The sequence below is a fragment of the Diplotaxodon limnothrissa genome, linkage group LG17, assembly GCF_057381915.1.
Source record: "Diplotaxodon limnothrissa isolate DT_005_m linkage group LG17, D_limnothrissa_male_GT1.1, whole genome shotgun sequence".
In the NCBI taxonomy this organism is placed as follows: domain Eukaryota; kingdom Metazoa; phylum Chordata; class Actinopteri; order Cichliformes; family Cichlidae; genus Diplotaxodon; species Diplotaxodon limnothrissa.
Genome location: NC_140612.1, coordinates 6,502,437 through 6,515,120, shown reverse-complemented (window position 1 = coordinate 6,515,120; position 12,684 = coordinate 6,502,437). Strand labels below are relative to the sequence as shown.

Sequence of the window (12,684 nt, the reverse complement as noted above, 5' to 3'; positions counted from 1 at the left end):
CAATTCCAACCTCTGTGTTTCCAGAAAGTCCAACAAAAAACAATAAATCTTAGCTTTCCAACTTGCGTTGCGTGTGGTGTGCTATAACAAGAAGCGATCGCAGAACAAAAGGTCCTCAATGTGGGCTCATTTGTAGCTGCTGTATGTCTGTGTCTGGCTAAGAGAGTGGGCAAAAATTCTCACTGAAACCCTTTTGAGTCGGGCCCCAGCTAATCCAGATGACAGCTCTGGCATAGCTGTGTGTGTGTCCGTGTCCCCGAGCCAAGCTAGGGCTCAATTAGGATGGTATCTACAGAGGAAGAGAGCGAGAAGAAAGACAGAAGGCAAGGAGCTGCAAAGGGGTCCCCTCTAACAGCTTCGAGTTTCTCCTCTGGAAATGTATTATTTAGACAGGCACACAGATGTCTGTCCCTTTCTGATGACACAGGTTCTCCCTCTTCCTGTCTGGCTTTCTTTCAGTCTTTCCTGTGAGTGTGTTCTCCATGTTGAACACATGCTGTCAGAGTGGTTGTCAATAATTAAAAATGCTGGCAACCATTAATGTTTTATCCTATGCCAGATGTGGCAGATGCTGCCTAAAAAGGAGGCTAAATGTTTGTTTTTTTTTCTTAACAAAAGAAATGACACATTTTTCTAGTTGCCCTAAAAAGTTGATTTTGGTCTTATTCACAGTGGGTCACAGCAGTGGGTTGTACTGCGTGTTTGATTTGGCAGATTTTTATGTATGCTGGATGCCCTTCCTCACACAACCCCAAAGCGATTTTTCTCCTCCAGAGAGCTCTCATTCTTACTTTTTAATATACAGCAGGGCAACCTGAGTAAAACAAAGAGGTCCCTTGTTTGTTTTATATGAATACATGTTTATTCTCTGTTTGTTTGCTTATTTATGTGCTTATTTTATGTGTTTCTTTAAACAACAAAAAAAGAAAAACAGAAAAAATGCCCATCACACACAAAAAGTTGTTAATATAAAACGTGGTATAAAAATTATGTTGTCTGAAATTTGCTATAAAATGTAACATTGTCTAATGCTGGCTCTAAAATTAAAAAAATGTCTATAAATATGTTATACTATAGAATAAGAACGCATTGATGAGGTAGCAGATTAACCACTACCATCGAGTTCATATTATATTATATTTAGCTTATTGTCTGTGCTTGTAAATTTCACTGAGGGAAGCTGTTTATGCTGTAGGGCTCATTCGTGAGATTCCCTAAGGAAAAAAAATCTCATTCATATTTGCTTTTCCCTCCCTTGATGACGTCACAGCAGTGAGTGGTGAGGTCAGGGCCGAAACATTGTGGTATACTAATAAGTACAGCACACACAATACAAACTACAAAATACACAGTGAATAACACTTATTATCTCTGCATCATGGCACGTGGTCGTGGGGGGGACATATTGGGGAGCAAGTGCAAATTTAGTCCTCAAAGCAGGAAAAATGGGCATGCGTAAGAATTTGAGCGAGTTTGACAGCGACTGAATTGTGATGGCTACACAACTGTGTCCAAGCATCTCCAAACCTGCATCTTTTGTGGGGTGTTCCTGGTCAACAGTGCTCAGTAATAATAATGGATTGCATTTATTAGCACTTTTCAAGGCACCCAAAGTGCTTTACAATACCACTATTCATTCACTCTCACATTCACACACTGGTGGAGGCAGCTACGGTTGTAGCCACAGCTGCCCTGGGGCAGACTGACAGAAGCGAGGCTGCCATATTGTGCCATCGGCCCCTCTGGCCATCACCAGTAGGCGGTAGGGTAAAGTGTCTTGCCCAAGGACACAACAACCAGGACAGAGAACCTGGGGATCGAACCGGCGACCTTCCGGTTACAGATGAGCTTCCCAACCCCCTGAACCACTATCAAAAGAGATCCGAGAAAGGAACAGTAGTGTACCAGCGACAGGGTCGTGAGCTGCCCATCAGCCCATGCTGATCCTTGTCCACTGCATAAAGTGCCAACAACGTGCATATGAGCATCAGGTGGCCTGCAATAATGGGTCACTTTTTCTTTTAAACATAATGTGGATGGCTGTGATGTGTGTCTTGCTTACCTGGGGAACACCTGGCGAGCATCTGTTGGATGTGCTGGGTAGACAATTCAGATCCAGGGAGGTCCCGCCCTATAACTTGCAGGTCTTAACCCTTGTAATATCCTCGGGATTCCCATACACTTGTTTGCCATACACCTACGGGTCATTTTTGACCCAAGGACAACACAAGGGAGGAGCTGTTGCTAGATACCACAGTACACCTTCAGACGTGTAGTGGAGTCCATGCCTCGACAGGTCAGGGCTTTTTGGCAGTCAAAAGGGGACCAGCAGAAGTTTGAGGTGGGGTGTCTCATAGCCTTTTCTGTTTTCCTCAATTTCTTTAATCAGTTTTTTTGTGATCATGATTCAGATTGTAGCTGTTGGCTTAAGTAAGTAAAGGCTCAAAAGTCTGTTGGATTTTCTGAAAATGAGAAAAATGAAATTGTACCAGATCCCTTAAAGTATGTGATCAGTACTTTATCCTATATTCATGACCTTAAATCTGCATATCTGAACTCAAATGGGTAGTGTGTGTGCACACTACATTTTCCAATGTTATTGCCGTTCAGTGAGCCACTCTGGCTTCGGGAACGCATTGGAGCTGTCACTCAGCCCAGGCAGAGCCCTTTTCGCGATGTGACATTTAAGAAATGAAAGTAAAAGGACAGCTAAAAATGGTTCTGTTCAAGTCGAGAAATTAGGTTTGGATTATTCCCTCATTTCAGGTGCGAACTGCTAACATTTTATTGGCTTGCCACTATAGTCCTACACTGAGAAGAAAAGTTAGATTGGGTTTCTGTTGGCATATAAGGATAAATGTAAACAACTTTAGCTTGACATCAGATGGTATTTATAGTACATAGTTATAGTCTGCAATACTGTTGTGAACCCGTTCCTAATGTGCAACCCTATTGGTTAATTTCACGCTAACTGTGTTGGTGATTGTTCTTTAAAAGTCATCAGGGCAAGTTTACTATGACTGTAATGCACATCTTCAATATCTTTAGTTGTGCCCAGCTTACTAAAAGATGATTGTTTTGGAGAATGCCTTAAATGTCAATAAGATTTTTTTAAAAATGTAAATCTTCCCTTTCAGTTTCTGTTTCACTGTCTCACTATGCCTAACCTAATCTGGCAGAAGCCTCAAAGCTTCTTTTTAGTCTGATGAATCAGCAGCAAAACCCATCCATGACCTTTTTCAATGTAATTTATCCCAGACAAGATCGGTCAGGTTCTAACAACCCTAACATTGTGTACTTCTCTAAGACAGGTGATCTGTCACACGGCATCTCAGTCTATGCTAAAGTCCAGATTATGGCAGGGCTATTGCAGTGCATATTAGTACATATTATTGCACATGTTGTGTGTGGCTGGTTTTAGTGTTATGGAAATGTATGAGTGAAGCTGAGCGGAACATTAGCATAAAACTGAACCACACCCACGCCGCCACGTTAACAGATTTGAGCCGTCAAATGTTTTGTACTTCATCTCTGAAACGTGCTGCGACTTTAACGTTTTTACAATCGACCTGTTAACCACACATTAAAATGTACTTTCTCCAGTCATGCTGAATACCTACATCATTATGTCCAGAAGGAACGAGTCAGCACTCTAATAGCCTTGGAAAACTTCTCACCCTCATTATAAGCAACAAGTCCTTTATGAGAGATTCGTTTATCCAAGCAGAGGCGACCCATGCACTGTTAACTTTCTATATAATGGCTGAGGTTTGCAGAATAGACCTGCATCCCGCTTTTACCAAGTCCTTTACCCCAACATTCCGAAGTAAGTTTTGGTTTGCCACAAATGCCGCTGCCAGCGACTGTGGTTGAAGGCTGACTGGCAAACCTCATTAGGTCCAACACGAGACTTCAACGAACATCCGTTCCACTCAGTCTGCTTTTGTGGCGCAACCAGCCCCACTGGGTGCTGCAAACCCTCCATATGCTGGTTGGATGGGTCAGAGATGGGAGAGAGGAGTTGTATGTTTTGGGGAGAGTGGTTAATCTGCAGAGCACAGGTTGGTTTTGGCTGCACCGGGCAGACTGTAACATGAGCTTGAACTTGCACAGCTAGAAGGTTCTGGTTTCTTTTAAGTCGCTCTGTTAAAACTCGAGCTTTGGTTTCTGTGTGACTTTCCCTCCTCCAGCTATGGAAACACTTCTTAGCGGAACACTGGCCTATTTTTCCTTTTCTTGCAAAGTTCACTTCAACTGATTTTCACTGTGAGTGTGTCCATGTGTGCATTTAAATTCTTGCCCCTGTATGAGTGGTCACGCTGGTGTTCGTGTTCCTTGCGGTGGAAGGTCAATAATTGCGGGCTGTGCCTCAGGCCCCTCCTAAAACCCTTGGAATAGCGGCCAGCTGATTAGGCATACAAGCGGTCAGTGGGTCGTGGTGTATTTCCCTTTTCCTGGATTCAATCTCAGCCATTTTTCAGGCAGCTGTAATTACGGGAACAAAGGGATCCACGTACTGTGGGGAATAAGCCTTTTTCTGTTTTTAACAAGGCTGAGGTGACTCAAAGTGACTTTGGAAAGTATTTACTGATTTGTTTTTCATTCTTAAAATTTACATATAATAGAAAACTATACATTATCTGAAGATTTTGTTACTTTATTTTATCTTTATTTTCTCTAAAATAATTAGATGCCACTTGTGGATTAGTTCGATCTATAAGGTTTTGGACAGTTAGACTTTTTTCTTTTTGATATCAATTTTGCACCAGTATATCACCATAATTTAAAATGTTAAGCTTTTAAGATTTAAAAAGCTCATATTTTGAAGGAAATCTTTTGACAAGCCAAAAGATTTGAAAGTAATTGTAAAATTATTTTTATTTATAACTTTGCATGGCATTCTCCAAAACTGTTAAAAATGATCCTTATTTATCCCATGCTCGGCCTTTGTGCAGCAAGCCATTGATGAAAGAATTCGATTAAGTAGATCCCTCTCTGCCGTCCTTTAATGCTTCCGTAACACTTGGAGCAAACAGTGGTTGGAGACTTCGGTACAATCAGAAATATTATGGCGTATACAATCAACTTGTTGCATGTGAAGACTCTGACCAGCCCTGCAACTGCTCTCAGAAGTGACTTTGGAAGTCAGTCTGCTATACGTTTGCAACTTAATGGGGTGAAGTGCTTTGTGATAATAGGGTGGTTTACTGTGACAAATAGGGAAAAGCGTAAATCTGTTGCCAAATACTGACATAGTTGCTACAAGACAGTGACTGCAATATGAGTGCTTAACAACCTTACTGTAACATATATAAAACAATAGTATAGAAAAATATAACCACAAGGAGTTGAGGACCCATTGAGTCGAGTCACCTATTGTAGAGAGAAGTGTTGCAATTGAATTTGTGCAGACCTACTGCAGAGTGTTGGAAATCTCTCTCTTCTTGTAAATTTGAGTAGACGGCAATTATTTGTAAACCTTAACCAAACACAAATGTTTGGAGACGGGTTGCCAACCGCCAGCCAAACTGTTTGTGAACAAAAGTGCTCACTGAGAGGTTGAGGTTGTTGCCTGGTAAACCTTTGGGTGACTAGTTGGTTGTTACAGCTATTTGCAATTGATCACCGAATTTAATTTTTCTCTCCTAGTCACAAGGGGATTGCCATCCTACTTTTACTTTACTGTGACTGAGCCACAAGACAGCTTTCTTCTGATTGGCTGCTCCTGATTAACGAAAGGTTTGAATGTCAGGTTTGTGCTCTCTTAGCCAAGGCTCTGTGTCTTAGATGACACATTCAGGATATCCCCTTCCTTCAGCATCATATGGACCCAAGAAACTGAAAATGAGGAATTAGATTGGTCTTAAACCTGAGCTTTTGGCTCACAGAAATTGCTTGCACATACTCTGACATTATTTTTTGGAAAGTTTCACCAGGTTCAACATCCACACCTACCAGTGCACTAGAAATGCTGTAAAAACAATAACAAAACACAATAGTTCCTCTTTAATAACATGATTCCAAATTATCCTATGCCAAATTATGACCACCAGCATCATAAGACTATCAGTTCACCTTGGCCTGGGACTAAAAGCCGCAGTTACTGTTTATAAATGTACAATAATTCAAATTCAGCCAATCAGAATAGGGAAAAAGGTTTATGGACGATCTGAAGGGGGAGTGAGGAAAAGAAAAAGGCTTGTTAACAGGGCAATTTATAACAGATTACATACATGTCTTGCCTCACATTAGTTAGATGGAAGTTCCAAACAATTCCCCATCTTTTCAAGGTTTTTTTTTTTTTGGGGGGGCAAACAAAAGCAAGAATAGGAGTGACTGGTGAAGAGCTGCTGGTGTGCTGGTTATTAATGTCCCCCAGGAGGCTGCTACAGAGCTGGTTATTAGTTTCCCCAAAGAGCTGGATCCCTGTTTTGAAAGAGCACTGTGATTTGTGTGCTCAACCAGAGCCTAGTCCTTCAAAGAAAAAGTATAATGTATGCTTGTTCAGGGGGGCAGCATGAAGGGCTCCAGTAAACACAGCTGAATTAGCTGTTGTTGCTGCCTTTGTCTGGAAACCCCATGTTTCTCCTCTGCTTCTCAGTTTCTGTGCATTGGTTTAAAAGTAAATTATACCCTAAAACAGAATTCCAACTGACTGGAAATTTGTGGGGATCTTTATATGCATATTTCAAAAACATTTAATATGGTAAAACATTTGATTTTGATTGTGCAAAGTTGTCAGCATAAGGAGATGAGAGAGAGAAAAAAAACGTGCTACGTAAAATGTGTTGCAATAAAATGCATGCATGTTGCAGTTGTTCTTTACCACAAATACTTGCATGCAGCTGCCACAAGCTCCTACGTTTCACTCTAGTTGCACACCTGTTGTATTTTTAGGTGGATTTTCTTAAATTATGCAAGATGTGATTAGTGGAAGTGGAGTGCGTTTGAGTTCTTAAATCCCCATCATTCTGCTATGGTTTAAGCAGCTCCAGATCTGTGCTGCTTTGATATCACTCAGCTTCCTTTTATGAATATTAAGTTGTGTACGTCTGCGCGCATGTGTATTTAGGGGCTCACTTTATGTCAGGATTCTTGGAGGTGTCATTCCCTGTTTACACGTTTATACAACAGCGTACAGCCACACCCCCAACCGACATATTTGGAGTTTCGTAAAAATAGGGCTGAATGAAGCAAATGAGCTGTGTCAAGCTGAGGACATGGGTGACATTGTTTGTAGTACTTTTCTTGTGCCTTAGAACAGTCCTTTTTCTGATGTTTCTTTTATTTTTATATATATAAATTGTAGGAGCGCCAAACATAGACGTTATCCATTTATATTAAAAGAAGGCTGAGAGGAAAGCTGAGGTGATTGTCAAACAAACTTCTTTAAGGACAAAGCAGCAAAAAGACAAAGAGAGAGAAAAGATAACAAGATTCAGTGAGAAAGAAGCCACAAAAACTCATGGCTCCTTTTGATTAGCAGCATTTACTTGCATATGCCACTGCAGGGGGAAAAGGAAATAGTCAATCAGTCATGGAAGTAAACACACATGGAAGTAAACTGTTTGGACCTCCCACAAACTGTTAAACACGGATAAACTATTTAAAATATTAAAAGGCATTGCGTGTATGCTTGTATTTGTGTCTTTGTAAAAGCTCCGCAATCTGTGTTATTGACTGCAAAGTTCTGTTTGACTGTTTCACTTGAGAATGTGAACAATTTCAGGTAAACGTTCACAGGTGTACAAACTGTTTGAAGTACACTTTTGCATTGCAGTATGAAACCACACATTTGCTGCAATGGTGAATTGTTGTTATCAGGCTGATGAATAGCTTTTCTGACCAATCAATTTTCACTCTGTTGTTGCAAAGTGAAGTGGTTATAAGAAACAAATGTGTGCGATCCGAGAACTAGCACCATTAATCATGTTTCGTACTATCAACAAAAATGTAGTGGTTTACACAAGCCAAAGATCCCCTTTGGGGATCAGGAAGGGCGCCTGGTGTAAAAAGTCTCCCTAATCAAACATGTGGTTCTACCTTGTGGAGCAGCTCTTTTTAAATAAGGAATTCTTTCAACTATCAGCAAAAAGAGTGCTATCAAAACTTATGTCATTGTCTCACATCTGTGGGTTGTAATCCCAGGGGGAGGAAATGTGTGACTGAATTTTTAGCAAATGGGATCCCACCATACTCCTGAACTACATTCCCGTCTTTGGCGCCATATTTGGCCCCTGATTTAGATCTAAGTGGGAAACTTGAGCCACACAAACGTGCTGTTAATATGAATTCGCCTCTCCTTGCACTGCCACTTGGAATCACGCAGACCAAGTAGCTGGTAGTTTTAAATGCAAAGTTGTCTGTTGGATTAGGCATGTGGGAATGGGGCGGGGGTTATTTATGTGTCACCATTAGTTTTTGTCTTATTGACACAGTTTTCATTTTTCCTTTGTGCAGCTGGCCAAGAAGATTCGGGAGAAGTTTAACAGATACCTGGATGTGGTGAACAGGAACAAGCAGGTGGTGGAAGCCTCGTACACCGCCCACCTCACCTCTCCGCTTACTGCCATACAGGACTGCTGCGCCATACCAGCATCAATGATGGAGTGAGTAGCTTTCTCTTTACAATCACTTTACCACTTTTCCTCGTTTCCTTTGTGTGTCTCTCGTAACACGCACACCAAAGTCTCTGCAGGAGGGTTCACTCTGTGCCTGTAAACTCACCTCCCACTGTTAGCACCTGCACTCAAGCTCTCTATGCATTGTTTTATGGGCCAGCTACACACAAATCCCCATTTCTCCCTTGTTTTGATCATCCTTGGATTAGTTAGTATTAGTATTTAGTATTTATTTATTTATTGTCATTGTCAAGAACAATGAAATTGCGTTTGGGGCTTCCATACAACCCAAAAAAAAGAAGAAAATAATAAATACCCCTTAAAACCCAAGTGTACATATTTAACCCAGTGTGACTCCAATGCAATAAGACAATCCTTAGCAATAATGTTCGTAGAAATTCAGACAAAGACCTGAGAAACATGACAAAATACAACAATGCAACCCATTCAATATTATTGTACTGTGAGATATGATATCAGATATGATAGTTATCTATTTAAGAAAGAGGGGGGGGGCAGGAGGGGGAAGAGAATAAAGATATGATGCACCAATGCAGACCAGTTCATTGCTATTAAGAAGTTGGATATGGTTATTGTCCGTGAGAGGGGGGCAGAGAGTTCAGGAGCCTCACAGCCTGTGGATACAGGCTGTTGGCCAGTCTGGATGTTCTGGCCTGTATAGACCTGTACCTTCTCCCTGAGGGCAGCAGATGGAAAAGGTGGCGCGCAGGGTGATGTTGGTCCCGCAGGATACTGTGCACCCTCCTCAGACAGCGAGTGGGGAAGATATTACTGATCTCTGGCAGACTTGTTCCAATAATTCTGCCAGCTTCTTTCACCACCCGCTGGAGTGCTTGCTGATCGGCCTTAGTTATAGCCGTATTTAAATCGCATCATTTGCTGCCTTGAGCTAGCGTCATGCTCTGATTACATGGGAGCTTTTTAAAACTCTAACCATAAGATGGAACAAATTAAAAGGTTGGTTTTACCTCTTCTGCACTGCACCCCAACTACAAGTTTTATGGGACCTGGAGCCAAGGACGGCATGGAGTTATCTATAGAAAAAAAACGTGGAGGTTGAATGGCAATTTCAATTTTTGCTTGTTTTTTTTTTTTTTTTTTTTTTAAATCGCTTTGATGATAACAGCAGTAATGACCAAAAAAATCCAGTCGGGCTCTACTGGGTTAATATAATATATATAGCACAAATAAGAGAAGTTTTTGGGGGAAAATGCCTACATATATATTTAAAGCTGAGCTTTGGATTAAATCTGTCAGAGTTAAGTCCTATACTGAGACGGGTTCAAATTGGCCCAGCGTACAGTAGAATCAGATTTTTGGCCAATCATCGGCTCGAGCAGGGGGAAAACACTGTTCAAAGCCGAGCTCGGAGAAAAAGGGAGAAAGTGCCGCTTTCAGTTCTAATCTACAGAGCAGCAGCTGTCTCTTCCCGTCCGCCCTCCTTTCTCCATTTTTGTCCGCCTCCCTCCCCTTTATCAGCCGACGCTACAGGTTACTGCTCTCTGAAGTCTTTGCACCGCAGACTCCACAGACTGCAAGGTCACCTGTCTGTCCACCTGTGATGCAGAGGGAGGGGAGGCGGGTTGTACCTGGCTCAGGGCCATTTGCCACCTGTAGCTGAATTCAGGATGAAACATGTGTGTAACATGTTGTACTTACATGTAACCGTCGTTCACGCAAATGTGCTGCATTATCAGCCCATTATGCGTGCTTAAAATGCAGCTCTAAAACTGTGGACACAGGAAAGAAAAAATGCTGAGGAAAAATTATTATGCAAGACCTGGACGAGAATAATAGAATGATGCAGCGGGAGTTCGCAAGGGGGGGTTGTGGTGTTGGTTGTGGACATACCAAACTGAAGCCGAATCTGATGGATCCCTAACTTCAAAGCCTCTTCCTCGGGGGAGGGGGGGGGAAGCAGAGAGCTGTTTTGCTTTCATATATTTGAGCGCTCGCAGTTTAATAAAATATCTAAAACGTCTTATGCCTTATCTTCTAAAAGATAGCGGGTGCTCTGTTGAATGCGGGGAAAATAATTATTCGCTGATGAAAGTTTTCTTTAAAAACTTCTAGAAAGAATTAAGAGGTTTGGGGAAATCTGGTTTCTCTGCTTGGTTGCGAGGAAAAGCGTCTTGGCTTATGACCTCCAGCGAAACTGCGGCTCGTCTACAATTCCCTTTGTGTACTTGCTCAACAAACAGCGTATGTGTACTTTAATAGGCTTCAGTCATACCAGTAGCAGATAGCTGCTTATGTCTGTTTACAGACTTTATGCTTATCTAACCTAACTGGGTGCTCGCTCGTGGATCTAACAATCTTCTCACTGAAGTCTCTGCGATACAATGTTGTGCATTTCCTGATATATTGAGCGTTACGGCAAAAGCCTGCAGGCAAATAGCTCAACGCTGGAAATGGCCACGGCCTAGACTGGCTCTTTTTATGCAGCATAACATGTCGTATCTGATACAAGCGCAAACTGGGAGGAAAAAGCAACACTGTGCAGTTTCACTTCAAAGTTTTTGGTGTAACCGTTTCTTGACAAAAACATCTACTTCCTCTAAACCTGGGTATTTCAGCCACCTACAGTGCAGTTTTATATCCTTTCCCAGGCACGTCAAACCCCTGTCACAACTTGCCTAGGGTGACCTGAGTTGATAACATGATAATGACCCACACCTTTTTTCACACCTTGGCTCATGTGATGACACACATGACCTACAAGTGGGTCAACGACCACCTCCAAAGGGAACGATACCGAATAGGGGTTAAATACCTGGAGCTCTCCAGCTTTTGTTTTTAGAACTGATGAAGCCTCTTGGATGAGCAGAGTGAAGCCGTTTTTACTCCTTAAAGGTACCCTTCGTGTGATTCCTTTATGTTGAGAAATCCAGGCTAGGAGTTTCCTGTTATTCCTGACCGTCCTGTTTGCGTTATGTTGCCACAGATAAATGTACTTCCCAAACTCTCAAACTTGTTTATCTTGAATGTAAAAGAACAAACAAAACAAAACACACAAAAAACACGTATTGCTGCCAAAAATACATTGTAGAATATGTGCGGAGAGGAGTTAGCCCAGAATTGGTCCAGTTCAGTGTGTCCTTCACTAGTCTTGGGCATCAGCTGCTTCTCGGGGTTCCAGTCAGGTCAGCCAGTTTAGTAGTGGGGGATCAGGTGGTTCACAGGGTGTCTGCTAGTCATCAGGCTGGCAGGCTATCGTTTTGCGGAGGGAGGCCACCAAGGGCAGCGCTTAGCAGCCAGTGGTATGCTTTAATCACCGCTGGGTCTCAGCGACGAGCCCGGCCTGAAAATAGCAAATGTATGTTGCTTGTTTGGAATGGTGCGCATGAGCCCCTGTATGTTTGTATTTTTAACATCCAATCTCCAGGTGCTCATTTCAACAGTTTCACTGCTATGCAGATGTAAAAGTGAGAAGTGTGCACGGGAGCATCTCATGCATGGCACTTAATGGTGTCATTTCACCAGTAGTCCTTGAAAAGATGAGCTGCAAGTGAGCCGTTCAAAGAAAATGCCACGGATGTGATCCTCAAACGTACTTTTATGAGGTAAAACAATGAAAAATAAATAAATAAAAAATTGGCAGTGTGTCCCTAAAGACTGCTGCTGCCTTCAGGCATGCCCACATCACAGCAGTGTGTCAAACATCAGTGAGCAGAGCTTAAGCAGCGCCTGTAGTATAACAACACAAAGCTGGCACTTTTTGGTATACACCAAAGTATTCGGAGAAGTAAAACTCTGAGGTGATGATGACACTTGATGGAAACAAAGATTGTAACAAATTTAATTTCTAGAGGAGACAGTTTTCTCCGTAACCCTCATGGTGCTGTTTTATGAAGGCTATTGTTACCTTCAACGCTGAGGGTGCTCCATTTTCATTAATGATGACTTAATATTTAATTCTACTGGCATATGCAACTGATTGTGTCTAAATTGGAGGGCAGAATCACTACTATTTAATATTTATTTATTATTTATTTTTCTTGTGTTGCAGAATTGCTGAAAACGATGCCAAAAGTCTTTCTTA

General features: G+C 41.8%; 1 protein-coding gene across 1 annotated transcript in view; it reads left to right on the top strand.

Annotated features, from left to right (window-relative positions):
• cachd1 (cache domain containing 1) overlaps positions 1-12,684 on the top strand; it is a 110,997-nt gene that overhangs the window by 36,016 nt on the left and 62,297 nt on the right. The window contains exon 3 of the mRNA XM_085375651.1: positions 8,461-8,609. Coding sequence (XP_085231777.1) covers positions 8,461-8,609 — 149 coding nt within the window. The remainder of the gene's footprint in view (positions 1-8,460; positions 8,610-12,684) is intronic.